At 44.4% G+C, this 26,502-nt stretch overlaps 1 protein-coding gene across 5 annotated transcripts in view; it reads left to right on the top strand.

Annotated features, from left to right (window-relative positions):
• Window positions 1–26,502, top strand: part of LOC306789073 (receptor-type tyrosine-protein phosphatase F) — a 151,931-nt gene that overhangs the window by 82,624 nt on the left and 42,805 nt on the right. For 3 of the 5 annotated variants that reach the window (XM_079284847.1, XM_079284849.1, XM_079284846.1), the window contains exons 6-13: window positions 738–848; window positions 7,661–7,930; window positions 8,851–9,432; window positions 10,403–10,536; window positions 10,944–11,088; window positions 14,295–14,600; window positions 18,511–18,704; window positions 23,679–23,705. In XM_079284847.1, the coding sequence (XP_079140973.1) occupies window positions 738–848; window positions 7,661–7,930; window positions 8,851–9,432; window positions 10,403–10,536; window positions 10,944–11,088; window positions 14,295–14,600; window positions 18,511–18,704; window positions 23,679–23,705 (1,769 nt within the window). The remainder of the gene's footprint in view (window positions 1–737; window positions 849–7,660; window positions 7,931–8,850; window positions 9,433–10,402; window positions 10,537–10,943; window positions 11,089–14,294; window positions 14,601–18,510; window positions 18,705–23,678; window positions 23,706–26,502) is intronic. The other 2 variants (XM_079284850.1, XM_079284848.1) reach the window with 1 other exon arrangement.

Genomic DNA, 26,502 nt, shown 5'->3' with positions numbered 1-26,502 from the left:
TGGTGAAATAGTTGGTAGTGAAAGAACACAATTATGACCTCACAGCTAAATGCGTACTCAACAAAGATTGAAGAATCGTTACTCACGGTTTCATAAGTCATCAAGAAAATAATGGCTTAGACGAACACTTACGTCATCAGTTTACCTTTTACTCTCTCATTTTGGTTAAACCTGGTTACATTTACACAGTTTTAACCAAATCCTTTGGTTAAAACTGTGTAAAACCCAGATTATTGCACAGTTGTTGACATTAAGCAGCAGGTTGATGAGTTCTTCAGATATTACCTTTAGATATTGTCCATTCTTCTGCTTTTGCTGTGGTTATTCTGCAGGTTAGCTTAGCCTCGTCTGTTGATATCCCTCCATGACACAAAACACTTTGGCTTATCAAAAATGTTCATAACCAGAAGGCCTAATCAGACTTGGATGGTTGTGACATGTTATTCAGATGTTTAATTGACCCTCAGTCATGGTCTTCTTCTTTCTCCTTCGGCTAATATTCTGTTAAAACGGCCAAATCAGCTCAAGGCTTATGTTGTTGCATTCATTTTCTTGACAAAATGCCCATGTCTGAGGCACTTCATTACACATGAACTGGGTGAGACTAGTTGACTACAGGCTCTCTAGCGAGTCACTGTACAGATATATACTGTACAGATATGCTGTGCTTTCATGCCAAATTACATCTTATATTCCACAACTGTCAAGGCGGCTAAACTTGTTAATCCTCTACGCAGGAGCTCTGCAAATTGAGAACAGCGATGAGTCGGACCAAGGGAAATATGAATGCATCGCCATGAACAGCGCTGGGACCCGTTACTCCTCTCCTGCCAATCTCTACGTACGAGGTAAAGTCAAATGTCTCCCTCAATTCTTGAATGAATCTTGTCTTTTCTGTTGTCTCAAGCATTTGCAAACCACAAACGGCCATGAACCCCTTTAAACACTTGTCTGTTTCATTCTAAATGTTCATTCTAAATTCTAAAGGTTTTGCTCACCAGCGACCGTGCATCTTCATGTCTCTTTCTGCGACACAGTGCATCCAATGGCAGAGCCACACCGGAGACTTCAGTTACTGTGCATGATTAGAACTCCTCTCAGGAGGCTGTAGGAGTGTGCGAGCGATGACCATCTTTTTCACTCTCCTAGTAGCTTGGTTGCACCTGTCAGGGTGGGACGAATTACTTCTAATAATAATAATTCTAACTGGTGTAATTTTCAGCATATTCTCTCCACCTTCAACCTGAGCAGAGTAAGTGAAAACACCTGTGGGGAAACGTCTTTGATCGTCGTGTAATTTCCTCATTTGATGACCACATTTATGCCACTGTTTCTCTATTTTTCTTTTCTTCAACCACTTCTCGAACCATTATCCTTGCCTTTGCCATTTGTCTCATACCGATGAACTAACCTCAACCTCCTGTTTGTCTGCGAATTCGACCAGGTGCAGCTTCTGTGAAAACAGCTGCATTGAAACCATTTCCTCTGCTGGCATTGAAAGCCGTGCAGGGCCTCCTTTCTTTTTTATTTTGACTGTATCGAAAGGCTCCATTATCCCCCCCCCCCCCCCCCCCCACACACACACAACCCAGATCTCCTAAAGGCATGGAGGGGTCTGGAGTTTCAGTGTTTGTTTTTGCTGTGGCGTCTCCGTGAGCAGACTAATGCAGGGCGAGGGCAGCCTTGTACCTATCCTGGAAAGAGCTGGTATCGGAGAGAGAGTAGTCTGGGTCAGCCCCTGCGGATACCGCCACCATGTCTGATGTACATGAAACAGAATAGCTGCTCCAGTTGTTAGTGTGGGTGGAGAAGGGAGGGAGGGAGTGAAAGTGTCAGGGTAAGAAAGAGACACACTTCATAATTTGGCTATCACTTCATAATTGTGTTAAAAGCATATACGGTACAGTACTGGATCATACGGGCTATTTCATGAGCGATTCCATTGTCTCTTTTAATCCATCAAGATAATATAAGTACATTAGTGTTTCCCTTCTACTCAAGGCAAAAACATTACAAACCACTGTTTGGGAAATGTTAAACTGAATTTAGAGTACTATATTTTTGAACCACTGAAGTGTTCTCTAATAATGTTTAAAATCAGTATTCTTTTTTATAGGACGGTATCCAAGAAAAGTGTTTTTTCCAACAGTCAGAACATCCTCCTGGATTACAGGAATCAGATGTAAAGCCATCCTCAAGGACCACAGCGGCATCAAATTTACAGATTAAATCAGCACTGTGGGCTTCAGAAGGTTTAGATCTTAAAGTAAATCCTGACAGGGGGAGGGAGTCAGCCAAACAGCAAAGGAGAGGAAGGGAAGGTCTCGTCTATTAATCAGGGCATGTCTGGCACAGGTGCAAACGCAGCTTTTTTTCCCCCACAGAGGTAATTACAGTAGCTGTGTGGCGTGGCGCCAGCAGGGGCCCCAGGCCCAGCTCGTCTGTAACACCACCCAGGTAGCTGTCAGCCCGTTGGCCCCGACACTAACTTTTCCGCCACTCTCACGACACTAGTGGAGAGATAGAAATCAAACCAACCGTAACCTTTTAAACGTGTACCTGTCTGGAATGGAGAACAAAGGCTCTAGTCATGTTTTCACTTCTTCTTTGTTGCTGCTGCAAGAATGAGGAGACGAGACCCGGGGCGGTGCAATCACAGGGCTGCTTGATTGGGTTTAAAAATGCCGCTCTTCCTTTCCTGTTGTTGTATGTTTGTTTCTTTTTTTATTTCCAGACACTCGAGGGGAGATTTAGGGACTTACAACACACTTTCAAACATGTAAACATAAGAAGCTGTTTTCACAGTGCTGATGTGTAGCAGTTAAAATGATACTTTGAATAACGAACTAATTAAGTTATTATTATTATTCTTATGAATGAATACAATGTTACAATTCTCAATCCTTTGTGATGTTCAAGATATTGCAATTTATTACTGATATTAACAGCTTTTCAATTACATTTTTTGAGCTTTTGGGGAAATAATAAGACTCTATCACGTGATTAAATTCAGCTGCTAAGAATTCAATCCTTCCTGGTTAGAAGAGTCATTTGTAGCCTTGAAATGTTCAGTAACGTAATAACCACCATTTGAAGGTGACATAAAAAGATCACCAAGGGAGAACGATTTGTTGTGTTATTCTCGGTCAACCCCCTCCAACACCCGCCCACATACCCACACACACACACGCACACACACACACACGCACACCTGTCAGACTAGCATTAAATGGCTTGTTATGGGTTAGTGTTTCGTGTCTGCGAAAGTGTTTCTGTTTTTTTCCACACAGCGTAGCTACCTGATCCAATTCCTGTCTGCAGGTGCACAAACATATTGCCAGCAACACCGTCAACACCTTTGTCTTGACATTTTAGAGCCACCAGAGAACAGTGTCCTCATATTTCTCTGTGTTGGGGGGGGTCTGCTCATGGATGTTTTTTTCCTTTCCTGTCTGTGCATCTATTTATGTCCTTCCACTTATCATACATTAAGAGTGTGTGTGTATGTGTTCAGGTGTGCACCTTGTTTGCTGTGGCTCACTTTTGGTGACCCTCTAAAGGTGGAAGCTCAACGTGGGCAGAATCACAAGCGTCCTGTGATTGTGCATGAGCGCTCGTTTGTCAAGTGTTTATCCCTCAATGGAGGAGGGATGTCAGCTGCTGTCTGCCGGCACTCCTTCATATATCCATGTGAAACGTCAATATGTCACAGAGGATAAAGTGCTGCAGTCTGGCTTTTCTCGAACCAAAATATCTTCATACTGTGCAATGTGTGTGTGCGTGTGTGTGTCACGGAGGGTAACTTACAAAACGATCAATTCAGGTCAATTTTATGAGGAAAAATAGTGGCGACAGGAGCACATCTAGTGCCCTTTCAGTCGATCCTTAATGATAAGACATCAAATAGATTTGACTGCACAATAATGTCACAGTGTGTCAAACCAAAGTCATATTTCGTTGAATGTCTTCCAGCTCATCTGTTTGATTTTGATCTTAAATTATAGATGTGTCAATGCAGCTTAATGATTGCGAGACCAAATGACGAAGACACTTAATCATTTGTCAGAGTGAGTTTCCCTCCGTGTTACTGTGCGTGTGCATTATATCTGTACCGTGTCACTAACCTCCACTGTGTGCAGAAAAACACTGTTCTGTTTCACTGCGCTGTCTTCCTCTCCACTTTGTGTCTTCTCATTCCATCGCTCACCTCTCATCAAATCACTTCATCCACAAACAGATCAGCGTGAAGGTTTGTCATTTTCAATTTTAATCCCCTCCCTTTAATTTGATACAGATTGTCGGGGAGGTAAACCATCCTTTTTAGACCCTCTGATGAAGACACAGATATCCCTTCCCTCAAAAACCCACATTTTGATTTCAGCTCTCCCTGATCCAGTCCATGTAAATGTGTTGTTTTGTCTATTCTTGACTGCATGAATCCCTGAATAGTTCTTGCATGACTTCCAGCGCCACTCCCCGTTCCGATTCGCCTTGCCAAGACACGCAAGGAGTCCCCGTGAAGTTTTCTAAAGCTGAAGCCATTATTAGACCTCTGTTTTTGTAATGTAGCAGGCATTCTTCCCAACCGCACCCATATTGTTAATGTCAACCACATCCACCTAAAACTACAACTCCTTTCACCTTCAGACTTTCCATCCATCAGAGGTGTGTGATGGATTACTCCAGTATTCAGGTGGCAACCGGATTTGTCAGGTATTTAGGCAGCAACAGCCCTCCTCTCCAACTGAGGGACATGGGTATCACATATGACAACGCCATTCTCAGGGGATTATGTCTTATTTCACAGCCATGGGCATCCTCTACTCAGAATCTAAAGGATGTGAGAGGAGGCCCATGTTAGCCTAATGAGAAGAAGCACATCCAGCTCGTCTTCATGTGATGTTTCATTCGGAGGCCCCGCAGCAAACGAGTTATTCATATGTTTATTATGTTGTCCACACATGTATTGACTGAACCTCTGTTTTAGAGTTAATGCATGATGACAATGACATTGTCCAAGAGAGAGGAGTTAATGTTTTGGGAATGATCTCTTCACTTGTACCATCTGCAAGAACACTGCTGCTCAAAGAGCTGACCCATAGAATATTTAAGAATGAGCTGGCAGTGTGCTGACAGGGGGGGATGATGAGCCATTATGGCAGCAGCATAGCCCAGTGCTGCTGCCAGGAAGCCTGGGAGAACGCTGACTCTGTGCCAGTTTGCTCAGATATTGATTGACTGGACAGGTTCTGCTGTCCTTGGGCACTTTGTCAAGGCAGTTAAATTTATAGGTATCCAGCAAGCAGGCATGCAGAGTGGAGACAGGGCTTATTTTGTGGTTTTGATAGAGTCCCGGAGCCCGTCTCTCCACGCCGCTCTCAACAGGAGAGAGGCTTCAGGGGAATCGATAACAATTACCTGCCCTCTAGTCATTTTGTTCCACAGCACCTCTCCAAACGTAACCGCACGCCATGAATTATTCACAACATTAAGTGTTCAATATACACAGGCCCCATTGACTGACTGCTCTCAGCACTGGTTAGTGTATGGAATCATGAAAGAATAACAGATACTTTGAGCGTAATGGTCTTACATTAGGACCTCTCAGGTTTGTCTTTTCATACACACATCTTGTGACGATTAGCAGCACTTGGAGAATGTTACAGTTGCGTGAGAAGACTCAGTTGGTTACCAACGTGAGTGGAATACTAACACTTGTTTTCCCTCTAAATACTCCAAGTTAAGTCTGTTGTGCATTAGTCATACTGGAAATCAGATGTTCAGTCAAAATATATGAGAGAATTGGACCAAGTCCTTCCTTCATCTTCCTCTCCCAGCGTACTCAGGCTTGTGATCCCGTCCTGTATCTCTCCTCAGCTCCCGTGCATGCGTTGCTTGAGAATGTCGTCCCTGTCCTGTTCCCAGGCCGGTAACACCACGAAGCCTGTCCCGTGTTTTCATGTAAAAATCAGCCGTATGGCTCGTGAACCTCAGAACAGCAGATGTCACGGCGGATGTAAATCTTTCTGGACTGTCATGTGTGTCACTTTCTTCCTGCATGAAACCTTCCTTTATGATCTAGAAACCCACTAAAGCTGTGCACTCTTGTGCATTGAGTCATTTTGTCAACTTTAATATTATTACGGTCATCATTGCTCTGTCCTAGACCTTTGCTGACCTCTTAACTGTTCCCAGTGTGGAATTGATTTTTTTGTTTGCCACACACCCTCTGAAAGGGTTAACTCACAGAAAACAAACTGCAATCTTTTGATTTATCTGGTTATTGGTATGAAACAAACAAAACAAAGACTTAGAATTGGGATATTATTATTTTTATGAGATATTGAGCCAAGTAGTTTAAGCCCACATGACTATTGATTAAATAAATAAATAAAATAGCAGCAATTATTTTTGGGAATATTCCAAAGAATGCGAACCTGGACCCCCTTAATATGGTCCAGTCCAGAGATCCAGCGTTCTCCTGACTACAATCTCAAAATGTGATTTTGTGTTTTTCCCATTTCACCATATAATGAGGATAATAACAAGCACAGCTATAACAACGTTCTGGTTCAAATTAGATTTGACACCGGTCTCCATTTTCATGGAGACCGGTGCAAAAGAGCAATTACAGTCAAGGGTTTTTTTTTTTTTTCCAGTGAGACACAGAGATGTTGTAGTCCATTAGGGGAAACAGGCAGTGTAAATTCAGCAGGGACGGTTTCATGCTGTAGTGTTTTGAATACATGCGACTAGCAGTCATGGGGTCGCAATAATGGGTCCTCACTACGGAGCTAAAGGTTTGGCTCGGCTTCCCTTTCTCCATAACCGAGGTTGAAGAAGCCAGAGCTCCTCCCTCCTACATTCAGCACTTACTACGAAAATGTTCGTCATCTCATAAGTTGAACAGGTCTGACACTGATGGATGTTTACACAACACTCTGAAGTTAAGTTTGCGGATAAGTTTGTTATGGTTGCCAAAAGTTACCATACAAAAAAAGATCTGAAGGGTGTTATTAATGTCTTGTGTATCTTTATTTAGACAGGAAACAAGTCATATGTAAATGCTGGCTGTCTGTTTATTCCGGGCCAGCTTTTCAGTATTGCATGGAGCTGCTGCATCGGTGTTTGCCTTGTCCCTGGCGACATCAACGATCCCTTCTGGTCTCCATGGGAACCCTTTTTAATGTCAGCCTATCTGCATATCAGAACTGCACAAAGAGAGGGAGAAAGACGGGCTGAGCAGAAGGAGCCTTAGAGAGGAGAGGGAGCGGGAGGAGAAAACGAACAATGCCATCTCCGCGGGTGTCTCTCAATGATGCAACTCTCGCTACCATTTGACACCCTGACAAAAGAGGGACGGACATAGTCTCAGGGCTATTTTTTGATTATATTCCCTTTTGTAGGCTAGAGGATAAAACGCCCCCTGAAAGTTTTACTGTGAATTTCCAGAGCCATTTTGCAACAGACCTATTATTCCCATTGTGCTTGCCTGCACATTTGGACAAAAGCGTTCAGCCCTCCATTCGATTTTGCTTTCCTGGGTCAGCTTTCAGCCTCGTCATGGGGCAAGACCATTCATGAAATATCATAAAACCTTCATATTCATCTGACATTATCCTGCCTATTCACCATGTTCTGCCTCTCTTCCTCCCTTCAGTGCGCAGAGTCCCACCCAGATTCTCAATTCCACCCACCAATCAAGAGGTGATGCCAGGCGGCAGCGTCAACCTGACGTGCGTGGCAGTGGGCTCGCCGATGCCCTACGTGAAGTGGATGATGGGTCTGCTGGAGCTGACGAAGGAGGAAGAGATGCCTTTGGGACGCAACGTGCTGGAGGTCACCAAGATCCATGAGTCGGGCAACTACACCTGCGTGGCCATCTCCTCTCTGGGCATGATCGAAGCCACTGCTCAGGTCACCGTCAAAGGTAAGGGTTCGGACTCTGCTGCTGTGTTCATGTGGGATGTTGTTGCTGCGACAAACTGTGTCGCTTTTGCTGTTCATTTGAGTCACCCGCTGATCTGATGATGAAATATTATAAAAGAAGAAAAAAAAACTGCTTTCAAAGGGCCTCTGAAACTTTTGCACATAATCATCGCTGCCCTTCTGCCGCCGTTGGCCGGTGTTTTGTTGATACTTTGAGTTTAAAATGAAAGTCTTTTGCTGTTTGAAGTCTTTATGTCAATGACCGTTAATGTCAGGGCTGCTCTGTGTTTCTTTCTTTGTGTTTGTTGAATCCTTTTGTTCTGTATCTAAGTGTGAATGTGGCTTCACCCACCTGTGTGTGTGTGTGTGTGTGTGTATGTAGCTATGCAAGTGTGTTGTCTACCTGTCGCAGCCTCTCTTCTAATTTGTCGTCTGTATTGATCCCAATCTCCACTCAACTGATCGATACGCGGTGATTGAGAAGGACCACAGCAATACAAACCCCCGTCTTCAAGGAAGCCATTATGAAGACTCTCTGTTTTGTTTGTATTGGTTATACAGTCACAACGGGAACCACTCTTGCAATTTTCTTGAATGGTCGGTCGTGACCAGGCCGGTTATAAAACACAAAATTGGGATTTCGGTCTAGCTTTTCTATTCATTTGGGAATAATGGCTGCTGACAGCACTATAAGGATTGGCTTATGAAACAATCATTTCAGTGATACGAGTTACAGAACAGAGAATTATATGATCAGCCGTGCCTTTTTTTTCCATGAGAGCTGATTTTAGCTGTATTGTGCCTACATTTTGAGAATCGTGGTATCAAGTGCGTCAGACATCCACTTTCTCTCAAATTAGCCACACGTACTAAAAGTCCATTCTTGATATCGAAGCTAATACGCCGCTTCTCTCTCCTCAGCCTTGCCGAAGCCCCCCACCTCCCTCATTGTGACCGAGACCACAGCTACCAGTGTGACTCTCACCTGGGACTCTGGAAACCCAGAACCCGTCTCCTACTACATGATCCAGTACAGAGCCAAGACCTCAGACAATGGCTTCCAGGAAGTGGAAGGCGTGGCCACGACCCGATACAGCATTGGTGGACTTAGCCCCTACTCCGAGTATGAGTTTCACGTCATGGCTGTCAACAACATTGGCCGTGGGCCGCACAGCGACCCTGTGGAGACGCGCACCGGTGAACAGGCCCCCTCCTCTCCGCCTCTGCACGTCCAAGCGCGCATGCTGAGTGCCAGCACAATGCTGGTACAGTGGGAACCGCCCGAGGAACCCAACGGGCAAATCAGGGGCTACCGGGTCTACTACAGCTTAGACCTGACGGCTCCGCTCAGCGCTTGGCAGAAACACAACACCGATGACAGCAGTCTGACTACCATCTCAGGCCTGACTCCTGATATCACCTACAGCCTCAGGGTGCTGGGCTTCACCTCGGTAGGTGACGGGCCACCTTCTGTCGTCCTGCAAGTGAAAACCCAGCAGGGAGGTGAGCAGCAAACCACTGTGATTTTCTCTGTGTGTTGATTAATGTGTTCATGTAAAATGTTCCATTTTGCTTGTGCCGGTTGTGTAACCACCACCAATTATGCTGACATATAATACGAGACAAGGTAGCAGCTTAAGTTAGGTACGTATAGTTAGCTTACGTATTTTATTTGATTTCTGGCTAAAGACGGACAATCGGAAACTCAAGGAAGAATACTTGGGGACAAACTGTTAAATTTAGGACCCCCATCCCCCTTTTTATGGCCACTATCTTCTATCTTAATTCTTATTCCATAAAAAGAAAAGAATGACACCAAAGAGTTTTATTGATGAGAGTGGTTAGCGTTTCGCGCCAGTGACATTGGACCCCTGGGCAGAAGTCTATAAAACCACAAAGACCATGCAGGCCTCCAGCAACTACTGAAAGAAAAGAGACTTTGAAAAGACACTCTGAATTGACCACGGTCTGTTAAACGCTTCCACAACAACTACACCCCAGCTGAGAGGGGGTTGAGAAGATGATAAGCGTCTCCCCTAAAATTAGAATTGATATTGAATTGCTTCTTCTTCTATTGGTGCTTCTAAAACTGTCAGCTGTTGTTCAATACACATTTTATTTATAAAGAACGTGATCATGTTGTTTGTGTGTGTATGAAATATTAACGTCAAAGTCAAGAACTCCGTAGCAACCTTCATCACTGAGAAAACATTGAATTCATTTTATTTTTTGCCTTTTTTTTTTCAAAATTGTAAAATTGATGAATTACAATAAAGCAACAATGCTACATGTGTGTACTTACAGCTCGTGTGAAAGGGCTCATAAGGCCATTGCCATGCAGACGCCGTCCCATGCACTCATTGTTGTGGAGGAGGTTATTGCTGCTGACACTGTGGAGAACATTAAGCTTCAGTAATGTGCCTTTTTCTTCTTCAATTCTTCAACCTCTGTCCTCTCACCCCTGTGCACCCAGTCCCTGCCCAGCCGTCCAGCTTTGAGGCTGAAGCCGAGCTGGACAGCCGCATAATGCTAACGTGGCTGTGGCCCGTACAGGACCCCATCACTAAGTATGAGCTGCAGTACTGGGAGGCCGGCTCAGAGAACAAGGTTAGAACAACAGCGTGGAGTTATAACTTGTATGACCCAGTTTTCTCTTTATGATGTCATTTCTCTGAATGGGAAGCCTCGGCTGAAGCAATGTTGTTGTAGTCATGCAACTCCTCGGTGATGAAAAAGATTCACTGTAGTAACAGACAGCAAAGTTGTTCTGCTCTGTCTCTGTGTGTTGCGGCCCTTTGTTTACATCTGCTGGACTACTGCTCCGGTTGTAAAGAACAAGTTGCTCTCACATTTGGCTGCATTCTCGACTTTGTAGGCATGAAGGAAGGAGAGACAACAGTCGAGGCTTTAACGATGCAACAACTACCCCAGTGGCTCAACACAGGAAGAGACTTCTGTAACTGTGTTTGACTTTAATTGAGTGGCATCTTTCTGTTTAATGTGAAACCCTCCAGATACATGTGACCTTCAACCCAGCCGGTTCCTATGCTGTGGAGGGTCTAAAGCCTGACACCTTGTACAGCTTCTCCCTGGCAGCCCGCTCTGAGATGGGTTTAGGCGTCTATACTCAGCCCATGGAGGCTCGCACCGCCCAGTCCAGTAAGTCTATGATTTCTCTCTGTTGTCTGACCTCCTTGTTGTCCACTAACCAGCGGTTTTGCAAAGCAACGGTCACCGACAGCCGGCTGAAGCAGGTTTAGGTTCAGGCAGGAGAAAGTTGAGTTCCATCGAGCTAAAGTCAGGCTGCATTGGCAATTTGAATGTCAAGTCAATTTCCACATAAAATGCTGACCGTGCAGCCAACCCGGTCAGCCTCACGCTTCCGCCACCTCCCCTCTGTCACCAACACTAACCCTCCTGTCCATCTATCTGAGGGCAGGCCCTGAGTTCAGTGTCAAAGGTACGTTACATGTGTCTTGTTCCCACATTTGTGAGCTGTGCTGTGATTTTTTTTTCTCCATTATGTGCTTTTACACTGCCAGCACTCAAAATGTCACTCTCTGCCAGCTGATTTCTGCTGCGGTGGCACCATGCTTGTACCACCTCACCCAGGAGGCTTGCCTTTGCCCTGCACAGAACACAGAGCACACAAATCCTACAACAGACTTGTTTGGTTTTAGTCTGCCATCAAGTTACTCATGGAATTAAAGTTAATTAGTAACAGCTGATTCATACACTCACAGCCTTGCTATGCTATCTGGCTGTGGGGGACAAAAACACAGTGGGGAATAGGAAAGGAAGTTCCGATTTTGACTTCATTTTAGCTCTCACGGATGTGTAATGTTTCCCCCAGCAATAGTCTAGAACTAGAGAAGAGACTTCAGCAGACTGGTCAGAAGGTATTGATATCTCTTTGTGAAAGCGCTCCCGATTAGGACAGACAAACTCATTGAAGAGCTCACCCCTCCGACAGCCACAGAGTTATATACCTGTCATTTGAGATCGTGAGTGGTGATGAGTCTGTGTCCTTGGGCCTCTTGACAGCAGGAGTCACAAGGACACATCATTGGGAGAACAGAATTTGGATTTCATGCGGCAGGAGGATGGTGTGCATGAAATAAGCAGCAGCCTTGAGAGGGTTATGAGGCAAATGGCAGAGGGAAAGTGTGACATTTTCTAGTGCTGCATTTAAATGTGTCATTTGTTTTGAGATTCAGAGCAATGAACATAGCTCAGCTGTGTATATATGATGAAACACTTCAACTCTGCTACTCAGCTAAGGACTTGACAGTTGCAAGATGCTTTACCTACAACCGAACGGGAAATGATCTCATTTAGAGTGGTTGAACACTGCAGCAGTACAAACATTTTATATTGAGCTTCATCATTTTGAGGAAGGAGAGGTAGAGATATTTGATTGTGTTCATCTATAATTCAATCTCTATTTAAAGCCCAACTCTTTGTCTTGCTTTGAAATCGTCCAATTTGACTTTAATCCAGCATATTTTTCACCAGGACCTCATTATCACAATTTACTTTGACTCAGTCTGTCACCTTGTTTTGTGATACACATGGTGCTGTTGGGTCTCTGTAGCTTCCTGCCCACTCGCTTGTGGATCAGGGACCACCTGAGGAGACTTCTCTTCTGTTAAGCTTCAATGTTTTGGAAAGGTGGAGTTTCATGTTCTGGCATTGGCCTATTGGATTCATATTTGAGGGAACTGTTCATTGCTCTGCTTATTAAAAGAAAATAAATTTCATGGGCATGATTTGTAAGAACACCTTGTTTTTTTTTTCCTTGGTTCGTTTTATTTCCTTTTGAATAGTTTTTTGTTGTTGTAGAGTTGAACAAGTCTGTGATTGAGTTAGATGCACGAAACATATGAATGCTATTTTGTTTGATTTAATTGTTCTTGTTCCCTGTTTTAAAATAGTTTATTTGTTTTCTGTTTCTACCTCTGGACTTGAGAGCTTACATAAATTTTGTCCTGTGGCTGTTGGAAACAATCTTATTTATTGCAGTAATCTTATTATTCCAGAGCAACTCTTAATTCGAACTCTGTTATTTCTGCCTCTACACTTAATGGGACACGCCAGAGGAGTTAGTGATTATAAAACATAGCAGGGTGAGGTGGACGGAATATAATTGAATATAGCATGTGAATATTATGCCTGCCATTAAATATAACGTTGACGTCCTTTTGGACTACTACAACATTGCCGGTTCGATTGCAATCATTCCAATCCAAAGGGTTTAACTTTGAAATATTACATCAACATTGTTTTCCATCGTGGTGGCTACAAACCAGATGTTGAGAACAGCCAAGATGTTCATGACCGTATTGATTATGAAATGATAGCTTTATGTATGACTTGACAGTCCAGTGTATGTCAGCTGCAGCACTGCGCAGAGTCTGATAAACACTTTGAAGCCCAGAGCTTCTGCATCAATGTGTGAACACCAGTCAACACTGTCAAGCACTTGTTCACACACTCGCACATCTATGGCCAGTTTACTGCTCCCTCGGCGTGCTGCGAGAGGCAGCAGAGAGGGCAGTTTGGGACGAATTACGTCTTTATAAAAACATCACCGTGTACAAATTTGGTACATTTTATATTCGGTTCATCCCACCCTGTAGTTTCATGGCCTCTCGCATAAATGCAGTTCCAAACACGGCTTCGGCAGTCGCCTGGTAATGTGTTTTTGCAGCCAATCTCTCAGTCCGGAGGCAGCATCCTGTTTAGTATGGAAGCTTTTTTGTATTCAGTATAATAAAAAATACAAATGTAATATTCAAACTAAAAGTATCACCCACACAGTATGAGTGCTAATTATTTGTGACTCCACCAGCTCATAAATAGACTTTCATTACAAGGTAGATGACATCTAAAACATGGACTAGGTTGGCTGGACCCTGATATCAGGTCTCTCACAAAGATCTGGGAAGAAGAAAAAGACACTTTCTTTATAGGGGCAACAAATAAGCATAAACATTTTCACTGAAAAGACTAATGCCACATTCAACACTTTTCATTTTCCAAGCTTAATGTGTAATGTCTGCCCCTCTTTAGTCTTTCATTTAAATAATACATATGCAGTGCAATAAAATAATATAGAAATCCTCAATAGTGTCAGATGAGCAAGAAAATGATGCTTTCACTTTTCATAAGTAGCTTCATTTGTTATACTCACTGTAGGTGGTGAAAGTCAATATTACACTTTGAATATTACATTTACATTTTCTTATTCTCTCCTGTACAAAAAGCTTCCATAGTTTTGCCTTGTTTTTGCCTGTGTTTTATTTTTTTTTGGTTTGCTTGATCCGTGCCCCCATCCATGTAGTTGTGCTCCCCTCCCCCTGCAGCCCCATCCGCCCCCCCTCAGGAAGTACATCTGGTCAGCCTGAGCTCCACCAGCCTCAAGGTGAGTTGGGTGGCGCCGCCCGCCGCTAGCCGCCACGGCGCCATCGTGCGCTACACGGTCAGCTACCAGGGCCTGGCTGGGGAGGACACGGACCGGCATGTGGTGATGGACATCGCCGCAGACGCCTCTAGCTATGTGCTGGATGGCCTGGAGAAGTGGACTGAGTATCAGGTGTGGGTGAGGGCACACACTGATGTGGGCCCGGGCCCTGAGAGTGCCCCAGTGAGGATGAGGACCAAAGAGGATGGTAGGTTGACACCTCCCCCTTAGCAGAGTGCTCTCCGAACGATGATTTTGTGTGGTCTAGGGAGAGCCGGTGGGAGCAATTCTCAATTCGCAAGTGAAGGTGTTAAGCCTGGTGGAGGGTTGTGCGAATTTGTGATAGTTTTAGACGGAAGCCCCTGGTCACTAGGTGTTAGCGGACACCTTAAAGTAAAACAACAAATAAAAACAAAAAAATAAGAAAAAATAAGAAAGAGAGACATCGGAAGCGGTGTTGTCTTGTAAGAAGGCACCTGTTAGACAGACATGCTTCTGTTGTCAATCACCCTCTGTTTCACTGACGTGTACGGTTGGGCGCACACACACACACACACACCCACACATTCAGACCAAACTTCAGCCCCATAGGCGAGAGAGGGGGCGAGGTCATGGGCGATTGAAGTTTATGATTCACTTGGAAAATACCGACCAAGTTCAGAACCCCTGAGGGAGAAAGGGGAGGGGAGCATACTACTTTACGCTAGTGAATTATTATTCTAGAGGGTTAATGGAAACTTCAAGACAAGGTCACGAGACCGAGTCGGCAGTCGTAGGAATTCTGTAGGGTAAGGGAAAACGTTGAGTTCGAGTCCTGGGAAACGAATCAGCACTCCTGCATATAACCGCTAGTCATGCCAATGGGTACATATAAATAAGAATACCCTGGCATTAATGTCACGCTGGAGAAAGGGGGATTCATGTTTTATAATCAAGAAGTGTTTGAAGTGTCCTGTGTCCTGAGCCCCAGAAGAGTATAAATATTCTGGGTTTTCAAGGAGGAACAGTTGCGTTGGGGGAAGACTGTTGCGAGGGTGAAGCTGCGTTTTCTCCGCACAATTGGACTCTGTCTGTAAACTGCTCTTTGAGGGTTTTTAAACACTTGGTGATTTTTTTATATTTTTCAGTTAATCATTTTTTCTCTGTATTTGGACCAAGAGAATACACTTTGATTTGAACAAAAATAAATCAGTAACGAATTAGTTTCTTCGATCGAGTCTGTTTCTTCATTTTTTGTTGAGAAGCCTGCCGAACGAGTGGTCACGCCTCGTCAGAGAACCTCCAGCCCCTGACGTAAGTTTGATAGCGACATCATGGACAGTTTAGGTGGTAATTCCTGGTTCTCCCTCTTAGACCAGGGAAAAGCTTATCACCAGGGATTTATCTCCGAAGAGAGCAGAACAGTGACAGCTTTTGTTACACCGTGGGGACTTTATGAGTGGATACACATTCCTTTTGGCCTCATGAACGCGCGTGCTGCCTTCCAACGTTGTATGGAGGAGTGTTTGGAAGGGCTCCGGGATAACATCTGCATCCCTTATCTGGACGACACACTGGTTTTCAGTAAGACCTTTGAAAGTCATGTGGATGATGTGCGAAAAGTGCTGAAACGACTCAGGGAGTACGGCATCAAACTCAAACCAAGGAAGTGTGATCTTTTAAAACCTGAGGTCCATTATTTGGGAAGAATAGTGTCTGCAGAGGGCAGCAAAGTTGATCCAGCTGATATTGAAGCAGTCCGGGCATTGAAAGATATCAGGCCGCAGAATGTGGGTCAGCTCAGAAAAATGCTTGGCCTACTCACCTACTACAGACAATACATCAAAGACTTCTCCAGGAAAGCGAGCTGTCTGTATGACCTCCTGAAAGCAGACCCAAACGAGGTCCCTGACAAAACAACAAAAACAAAGAAAGTGAGTCATGTCGTGCCCTCTAACAAGCCAATCACATGGACTGATCAGCACCAACTGGCACTTGAAGAGCTAATTGACTGTTTGCTCCATCCACCAGTGTTTCCCTGATTTCACTCAGCCATTCGTTGTACATACAGATGCGTCACACCAAGGCTTGGGAGCAGTACTGTATCAAAAACAAGATGGCAAGCTGAGAGTCATTGCCTATGGCTCCCGCTCATTAACAGCAGCTGAGAAGAATTATCACTACCATGCAGGCAAGTTAGAATTTCTAGCTTTAAAATGGGCAATCACTGACAAATTCCGTGATTATTTGTATTATGCTCCAACCTTCACTGTATATAGTGATGACAACCCGCTCACATACGTCCTGTCCACTGCAAAACTGAACGCGACCACTTCCAGGTGGGTTGCAGAGTTGGCTGATTTCCACTTTACAATAAAGTACAGGCCAGGGAAAGAGAACAGTGACGCAGATGCTTTGTCGAGGATGCCACTGGATGCAGAGCCATTGATGAGAAAATGTTCTGAGGAGCTGCCACCCGACACCATCGCTGCCACGATCCAAGCCGTTGAGGTGCAAGCAAAGTCTCCTGAAATGTTGTCATTTTCCGCTGCATCCATGTCGGTCTCAGTTGCAGATGAGTCAGCCACATCATCAGTCAGCTTTGTTGCAGATGCTTAAGACACTGACTGAAACACAGAAATCAAACTGGAAGGAGTCTCTTAACAAACTGGTGTATGCCTACAACTGTACCCGATGTGAAGTGACAGGTTATTCCCCCAGGCTTCCAGTTGACTTGCTGTTCGGACTGTACACAGAGTCAGGTTCCAGTGACCAGCGTGACTATGTGGAGAAATGAAAAAAGAGGTATGGAGGAAGCATATACCATTGCAAATGAGAATGCTCAAAAATCTGCCGAAAGGAGTAAAAAGCATTATGACCCAAAAGTTAGGAGTTCAGTGCTACAGACTGGTGAGCGGGTTCTGATCAAAAACCTGACGCCAAGAGGAGGACCAGGAAAACTCCGTGACTATTGGGAAGACACAGTTCACACAGTGAGACAAATGTTACCTTTCTACCCCGTACCAGGACTGGTCCCATGGTTGCCACCCTTACAGCCATACTACCTTCAGTCACCCTGTATGTATGTACATGGCTAGAACCACGGACTTCTAGTTGACTGTCCTTAGTCGCTCATTGCATCAGGGGTGCTTACAGGGAGTGACCGAACCTCGGGGCAAGAGTCTCGTGGATTCGTGGTCCCTCTGGCGGGCAGCAAAGGTTTGTCCGTCGCTGACAAGAGTCCCTTCAGTTCGTGCATCAATAACTAAGGACATACTTTCACTTTTGTTAGTTTCAAACAAAAGGCCTCCTATTTGTTTATTACTAATTATTTCCTGATAAATTAAAAACATTTTGATAGGGAATACAATTTTAATAAATCAATAAAAAATTATAAAAAAATTTAAATTAAAAATAATTTTTTATATTTTTTATTATCAAATTAAAAAAGTTAAAATCGTGCGGGGTCACCGCGCGTAACACTATCTTCAACCTCTTCTGCACATGTCTCTCTGTCAATTGCATGATATGGCAGGTTAAGGCTCATCGCCCGCGGGCCCACACTCTGCACCTCATTCCTGTGTTTTCACTGTTTAAATTCCCTTTTCTTTTCTTCTGCTTGAAGGAATAGAAGTGGAGCAGGACTCTCCCTCTCCGTTCTGTAGCTCTTGCCTCTTTCTCTCACTCGTTCCTTGTTTTGTTTGCAGTGTGATAGAGAGTGGCTGCTCCTAAATTATAAATAATTATAATGAATGTGTTTGAAGGTTGCTGCAACACTGCTAACTTCATACTGAAATTAAGGACATGACAGACACCGCTAGACCGCATGCAGTCTGGCGTCGGGTGTTTTGGGGACATGGTAGATATAGAATGTCTAAGCTGAGTGGAGATCATTTAAATTCTTGGCCAGATCGAGTATAATTTCCTTCAACTCAAGCACTCAAGTCTATAAAAAAAACCCTCAGGACTCATTATTGTGTTTTTTGGCTCCACGTCACAAAACAGTCAAGTGAGAAAAATCACAAACTCAGCATATTTTGACTCATTACTCCCTCTCCCTCTCTCTCACCCCGTCTGTCTCTCTGTTTCTGTCTTACTCTTGCCCCCCCCCCCTTCTTGTTTTTTTTCCTGGTTTCCAGTGCCTGGAGCACCCCCCAGGAAGCTCGAGGTTGAGGCCATAAACTCCACAGCAATCCGGGTTACCTGGAAGCCGCCCATACAAGGGAAGCAGCACGGCCAAATCCGTGGCTACCAAGTCATTTTCTCCCGCCTTGAAAACGGTGAACCGCGAGGCCACCCTAACATCATGGACGTTGCTTTGCCAGAGGCGCAGGTACTGGAAGATGTCTTACTCTTGTTCAGTCTCTCTCTGTCTCCCTTTCACTGTCGATAGCTGTCTTATGTTCATTTCCCATTATTTTCATTCTCCACCGCTCCCCCTTTCCCTTCCGTTCTCTGAGTTCACACTTCATTTCCCCCATACCGGGTGACACACATGGAATTCTCTTTCTGCCGACTGCAGTACCCCCCCCCTCTTTTTTCATCTTTTTCTACATGTGACATTTGACTCTAAATTGGTAGCCTGCTTCCAGAGCTTTGGATTAGCTGTCGTAACAATATCCATTCTAATTCTACAGTAATAGCTATTAAATATTTTATATGTGTTACATCAGGACGGGGCTTAGTGGGATCAATGCACCTCTCTTTGCGGGTTTTAGCAGTAATACATATGCACTGCCTTGTTGCCATGTTTATAAATTAGAGTTATTTTCCTGACACCGCCCTCAACACAATGCAGGCTGCTCCGAATGGCCCAAAGCTATGTGACACCATGAGATGAATGAGAGATTGTAATCCTAAAGAGGGATTCAGAGATTCATGAATATTTTAAAACCAAAAACCCCACTCTCACTTCTTCCCTCTCTTCGGGAGAGGAGAGACCAGCTTAAAAGCCTCCTTCTGATTGTTTGCCGCGGGTAACATTTGCGCGAACACGCACTCACTCGCACCCCCGTGGCCTGAACATCTCATTTGAACAAGTAAGCTCCCTGGCCGCAGGAACATCGCTAAAAAAATCAGGACAGCCTCGCATGAGTCTCTGAGCAGCATTTGCCAATAAATGCTTTGCAGCCGTATTTAGGGAGATCAACAGGTTGCTGGTTCAGTTCCCAGGCAGTGTAGACTGCGATGCCCTTGAGTGGGGTATTAACCCTAATTTGCTTTGGCAAACACTCTGCTGTCTACAGTCTTATCATTACAGAAGAGGAAGCACTGTCAAAGTCACCTTGTCCGATGTGCTACATACCAAGTGAGGCTAAGTCGGAGCTTGTTGATCCCAGTAGTGTAACCGGGCATTCAGTGATAAATACATAATGAGTATTTTTTTTGTGTGGTTGTCAGGCGACCCAAGTGGCACATCTCTCATGCGACTGTATAGTATCGAATTAACATTAAGGTCAGTGTGGCCAGTTAGAGCTGAGAATAACTGTGCATGATGTTAGGCTCTGGCTAAATGGGCCACCCTCAACTCCCAAACGCAGCCCAACACCTTTGTTTCACTGCAGTATTTCTTGGCAGCTGCTGTTGACAGTTCATTTTTAATGTGACTGTGAACTAGAGTGCTTGACAACCAGGGCCGCATCGTTTGATCTGAAAGAGGACAAAAACATGGGGGCTTCTTGTCTTCCTGGAAGTGTTTTGGACATGTGTAGCGTGACTTTGTCTTGCTGAACTGAACACGACCCTACTTGTTGTGCAAACAACACTCCCCCGCCATGGCTCATTTCTGCCAGGTTCGCACAATAAACACGAAGACACGCTACAATTTGGCACTCAGGATAGCTCTCGTGTTCCAGTTTGATCTCTGGGACACCTCTTAAACTCACCTTTCCCTCCCTGGCAGTAACCTGACTTTCTCCACCCGCCTCCTATTGTTTCCTTTTCTCCACCTCTCGTGTCCTCCTTTTGCACCCTTCCTGCCTGAGAAGCCGGTTGAGTAATTACCAGAGGCTTGCGTGCAGGTTGGTTACCCTTGATTGAGTCACCTCAACGGTTTGTTTTCTATGAGACAGCGCCGCGTAGCCAACCTGCAAGGACCTGCCCGGATGCCGTTAAAGACCACACAGTCAGCAGACGCTCCCTTGTCCACGTCCGCTCAACTGGTTTTGAGAACAATCCCTCTTTTTCTCAAACTTCTTTTCATTCCCGTAACCCAACAACAAGTGGAAAAAAGAGTGCAGATAACATGAGCAGACACGCTCGCTGTTATATAACCTTGCAGGAGGCGTTCCAGCTGGCTGAGAAGAGTTCATGACTCATCCTAGACTCATGCAGATCCCACGAATGCACACCTGTAATTGATGATGAATAACAGGGGAAAAAAACGATTTTCTTCCAGTGTTTTTCTCAAGAATTTACCTAATGTGCTGTGGAATCAGTTCCATATCCACCCTTTCACCTGCACTGAATGCACAGTAAGCCTGCCAGGAGGGAAAAAAACATTTTCCAGAGCTCTCACAACATGGCACAAGCTCACCTTTAGGCTTCAATCACAAATCTAAGCAGATTTTTTTGATTGCAGATGCTGTCAAAATCGCTGTGACCCCTCACCTTGTCTTTGTCTCTCCGTTTCTGGCTCCTTCTCTCCTCTTCACCCTCTCTCGGGGTTAGCTGAAACGCTGGGAGGAGAACTAGGAGAGCCTGCCTGCGCGTGGGCGGTTAAAGCGCCTCTTTTCTTTTCAAGCAGGAGCCCACACAGCGCCCTCATTTCCCTGCTAAATTTAAACCAGAGGCCATGTTAACAGTGTGATGTTATCGACCCCTTTTTAAACCATGTTTCTATTGGGAAAGTGGCCTGAACCTGAGTGGGCAACTCCACACCACACAGCCCGCTCTATCCCTGTGCACTCACAGCAACCTATAGGCCCATGTGTTTCTAAAAAGATGTATAGTATATATATTGATTGAGTTTGAAGTTTGTGTATCTATACATTTTTCTGCACAAGTTTGCCTTTATTCAGCACTACTTTTCCAGGTTCATTTTGTTTGACCACTCATGCGTTTCCGTGGTGTGTGTGTGTGTGTGTGTGGAAGCGAGCGAGCGAGGCAATGCCTCACAGCGTCCACGCCCTTCACTGCCTCAGAGTTGAATGTGAATCGGGAAAAAAAAGAGAAAACAAGCACCTCAGCCCGTTTCACTCCATCAATCATGACAGCTCCTTCTCTTCCACATCACTCGTTCCCCCCCTCGTTCCCATTTTTATAGCCACACATCTCAGCCCATGTCATCACATTTGCATTCACTCGCCTGCAAATTATACCGCTCCGTTTTCACAAACGACGCTTATCAGCAATGATGTGTTTTCAGCTTGCGTTGGCATTCGAAATAAAAATGGGGGATAATTTATAATTCTCCCATGGATTTAAGCAGAAAGCAAAGGCAGTTGCGATAGAAAGGGATAAGGCCCAAGATGAGATAGGAACTCTTGCGAACCTTAATGTGTTCGCCGCTCTGTTGACATACTGAGTGGAGTCGACGGTAAACAAATTAAGCAATTAGGCACGCCGCAAACCGTTGTTCATGGAGTTAAGTAGCAGCTGTTCTTAAATGGTCCTCTTTAGTGCCCCGCTATATCAGTGGAGCACGAGGCAGCATTTCTTGATGCAAGTGCCTCGACCAGTCGCAACTGGGACCCTAGAAAGGTTTTGCCTCATGCTCCAGTTAGCAGGTTGTTGATAGAGACCCATCCGAAGGGAGGAGGGCGGAGAACTTTGCTCTTTTGTCTTTCCATATGCCACCAGTCAATGGAGGATGATGAACACGTCTCCAGTGCACAATGAATCAGCGGTGTGTGAGGCTCACTCCCTTTGTTTTGAAAGAGTCTGGAGAGGCCAGAAGGGAAAGATGGGCAAGCAGGAAGGCAGGCAACACTGCTTGTCTTGAAGTTATTATTCTACTGTAGCAACTTCATTTTCTTCTTCATAAAGGACCAGTTCACCTAAATTACAAAAAAAGACATTTTCTCAATTACCTCTAATGCTAGATGCTAAATCTAAAACATGTATACTTGGTTTTATTTGATAAAGTTTTGAGAAACAAATCCGCCTCAAGGGCTGAACAATTTGATGAAAAATATCTAAATGCAATTTTTCTTGCCAATATTGCGAGTGATATTTAATTTCCCAGGCCTGTCTTGGTCTACATTAAACTAAGCATCGGCATAATAACATTTCTACCAGAAGAAATGTAATAAATGAATGCAGTAGATTGCTGTTCAGGGCCTCGCAGGGTCAACTTACAAGTAAACTTAAGTCTCATCTTTCAATGTCTTGATACTTGACTGATGACACTCAATGTTGTCTTGCTTTAACTGCACAGGCTGAAAGGATACATAGCTGTTATTATATGTGCAAACCCAATATAAACCCATTCACCTACATTGTATTGAATAGGGGCAACCTATGAAAATCTCTAACATGGATTTCTCAAATCTGGACGCCCTAATGTCCAGATGTCATTGCTTGCCGCCACCACCCTCACCCACCTTTCTTCCTCAGCCCAGCTTCCGCTCCATTTTGTCCCACATCAGTGTCACCGGTGTCATCTCTCCTGCCCCTTGTCAGCCAAACCACCCATCAGTGACCTCCCCTGCAGGAGCTGAACTGTGTCGCGAGTTGCTGGTAAACACCAGCAGTTGCGTTCTGCATCGATGGGGTTTGATGTCACAGGGCTAGCATCGCAGCACCGGTAATAGGATTTCACGCTCGGCACCGACGGAGCCCAGCGGCACAGAATGGGCTTTCACTTCCCTCGGGAATCACTTGGCCAAGCACAGTGAGCAAGGAGAACATTTTGAAAACATATTGAAATATAATGAATAGAAGGCCCTACCTCTATTTCTGGAAAGAGGAAATGCTTCAGAGAGTCTGCATATTTTATGCTTTATGTCCACCGTGAGATAGTTATCGCACTGAATAGTTGTTTTCTGTGATTAAGGAAGAGAGCGTTTTTTTTATTGGATTTATAGGCAAATGAGAAACAAGGCAGTGCATCATAAACAGCAATGAATTTCTCAACCATTGCTCAACTTGGCTTCACAATTTGTTTCATGCCACTCAACCTGTCTTCATTTCTTTCTTTTTTCACCCGTTCACTTCCATCACCTCTGTGTGTGTGTTTTCTCCTGCATGTTGACACCAACAATCATCAGTCTCTGAGCGAAAAAAAGACGAGTGCTTTTTTTCCTGTTGTGTTGTCCCTGACTCATTTCTCTCCCCATCCTGTGTCCTGTGTCTTCTCTCCCATCAGTGGAATATTGAGGAGTCCACCGAGCATGTGAGTAACCCTCATGTGTGCTGCTGGGTTGTCTTGCAGGGCAGGCTCTTCTCCCCTCTGCAATTTGAGGGTGCTGTGTGTGCTTGGTTTATGAGTTGTGTGTGTGTGTTTTATTTCTGTGTCATGCTTGTAATCCAATCGGTGTGAATTCTCACGAAAGATCATAACCCCATCACAACCACAGCAAGAGACGTGTGTCCTAATGATTCCTGATGTTTATTTTTACGTGTGCGGAAGTGATCTTCTCCAGGAGCTACTGCAACCACAAAGCATGAGGATTATTTTCAGTGATGATAGTGAAGACGTCCTATATGTCAACATAAGACAAACTCGTAGTAACAGCTGGGCATTCATTCGGATCTGAGGCACTTACTGCAGTGAGCCTGCAGCGCCCCCCCCCCCCCCCCCCAAAGGCTGTGCGTCACCATCCCAGTGTGACGCTGACATTAATCAGACTCGCCTAACCTGCTGTCTCCCGTACTGTTCCAGATGACATGTATATCTGAGTTGGGGAGCTGTGTGTTTTATCAGCGCCACACATCGCCAAGATTGCCACCAGCCTTTCATGTTCTTTTCATTTGCCTGGATGGCAGCTCACTGTTCCACGGCTGTCACGCAGCCCTTTGTTGTGGCTTATTACCTCCTCGATGTCGTATCGCACCAGCAAAAAATGCAGAAACGCTTACTGTTCTTAGTCACAAATTCAATAGAAACCTGCCAGAATAACAAATAATGTGGGCAGTGTTCAAACAAGGGCAAAGAAGTTGTTTACAAAAAGAAGGGTTGTTGTTTTTAAGCAATTACTTTGAGCAAGTTGGGGTTCAAATTCCGTCTCTCACAGAAAACATAGAAAACTGGTTAATCAATCCAGTGACCGCCTGCAAATGTTTTTTGGGTCACCTGTTGATACATCAGCACTGGGTGTTTTCTTTCTTTACAAAAGCGGAACGTGCGCAGATCATTTTATTCATTTTATAGTTAAACCGACATCTCTTTGCACAGCAACATGGCCAGATTCCATCAGCTATACCCACATGGCATGAGTCACGCTTGCTTCCTCTCCTCTTAATGTGTTGATTAGCACCTGACAGTGCTAGACGCTGTCAGAGGAGGACATCTGCTCACACATCTTTATTTTTCTTTAGCTGCCATCATTTGGCGATAGCAGTCTGTGCGCCAGACAGATGTCAACCCAAAAATATTAGCATATTTGTTTTTGAGCCATGGCATGTTCACAGAGAGTAGCACCATTTTGAATTTGAATCAATAGAAATATAACACAACTAAAATGTGCTTTAGCACAAAAAAAAAAAGAACTTCTGAAGCATATATATTTGCTTAAACAATGCTTCCCTTTTCCACCTGACATTTTCTACCCAAGTGGGGATGGTGGCGTCGGGAGAATCCATTTATATAACGAGTAGACTTGATAATCTCCGTAATGCCCTTTGGTGCTGCTCGAAGCATTTGCTCTGAAGGAAACTTTAAAGCCTTGCTTTTTCTATTTCTGCTGAGTTTCAAAAGTGTTACTCACTACCCGGTTTGACCTTGCCAGAATAAGGGAAAAGATCACTTCAGCTGCCACTGCTGAGACTGTTAAAGCCATTTTGTATGATTAAAACAATGACACTTCTTCCATAAAGTTAAAATGGTTTTATGATGCAGTAATTTGGCATTTTCTCCCCTGTCTCCCTTAAAGGCTGGTATGGGAGCAGCAAATGTCCCTTAAAGAGAGGAGCTGTAAAAAGCATTGTCAAGCAGAGCTGCGTATATCGACCATTGAAGGTTCTTCTGTGGTTGGGAAATGAATACTGCATTAGTTATAGAAACAGCATTAGGGCAAAGCCGTACAATAAAGTGTGAGAAGTTTGCCCAGAGTTCCGGCAGGAAGGCGTGTAGGCATCGGTGTGTTCGTCCTCTCCGTGGCCCCAGTCTCAAACTGACAACTCCACAATGTGTGCTCAAGCCACAGGCATTCATTTGTTCTGGCTATGGAGTGTGTGCGCATGTCCACGTTTATCATTGTTTACGTGAACGTTCATGTTTTTTTTTTGTACGTGCATGCAGACTTTAGTGTGTGTTTTATATACAGTGTATATTTGCATCCGGGAGTATGTCAATTCACATGTGTCTGTTTACGTGTGGGCTTTGTTCAAGCTCAGAGTGTTTAATTCCAGCGTGTGTGGGTTTGTTTTTCTGTTCAGACGGATGCAGTCTGGTGAAGTGAGTGCCAGCGCTGCAGCGGGTTACCAATAACACTGTGTTACTCAGTTGCTTGTTGTTGTTGTTGTACTGCTGTCTGTTTGCTCCTTGCTGTTGAGTTACTGATTTGTTCGACCACCTTAGTGTGTCTGTGTTCTTGAGACTGTTCAACCCAACTTGCATGGGAATCCAGAGGACAATAAATACCAAGAATTTAACTTAATCATAATTTAAACTAAAGAAAATGAAATACGTAACATCTGTCTGTCTTTAAGATTTATTAAGAGTTTTTACAATAATTCCCACAGTCAGAAGAGTCCACTTAGTGGGTTTTTATAGTCTGCAGTGTAGTGATGATCGCAAGCTCCTCTGGGTACGATGGCATGCTTATCAATGCAGCAGACATGAACACTGATACACTGGTGGGGTTCCTGTTCATTTGGTTGGTTGGTTAATGGGTTCAGAGTGTGCCTTACGATCGGGCCCAGGAGCTTTTCTTGACTGAGAAACGTTCCTGGTCCTGTTTGTGTGCCTTCAAAACCTTTCTCTGTGAAATGCTCACATTCTGTTTCATATTAGAGGCAAATAGGATACA

Source organism: Melanostigma gelatinosum (genome assembly GCF_949748355.1).
Source record: "Melanostigma gelatinosum genome assembly, chromosome: 15".
Taxonomy (NCBI): domain Eukaryota; kingdom Metazoa; phylum Chordata; class Actinopteri; order Perciformes; family Zoarcidae; genus Melanostigma; species Melanostigma gelatinosum.
This window is presented reverse-complemented; position numbering and strand designations above follow the sequence as displayed.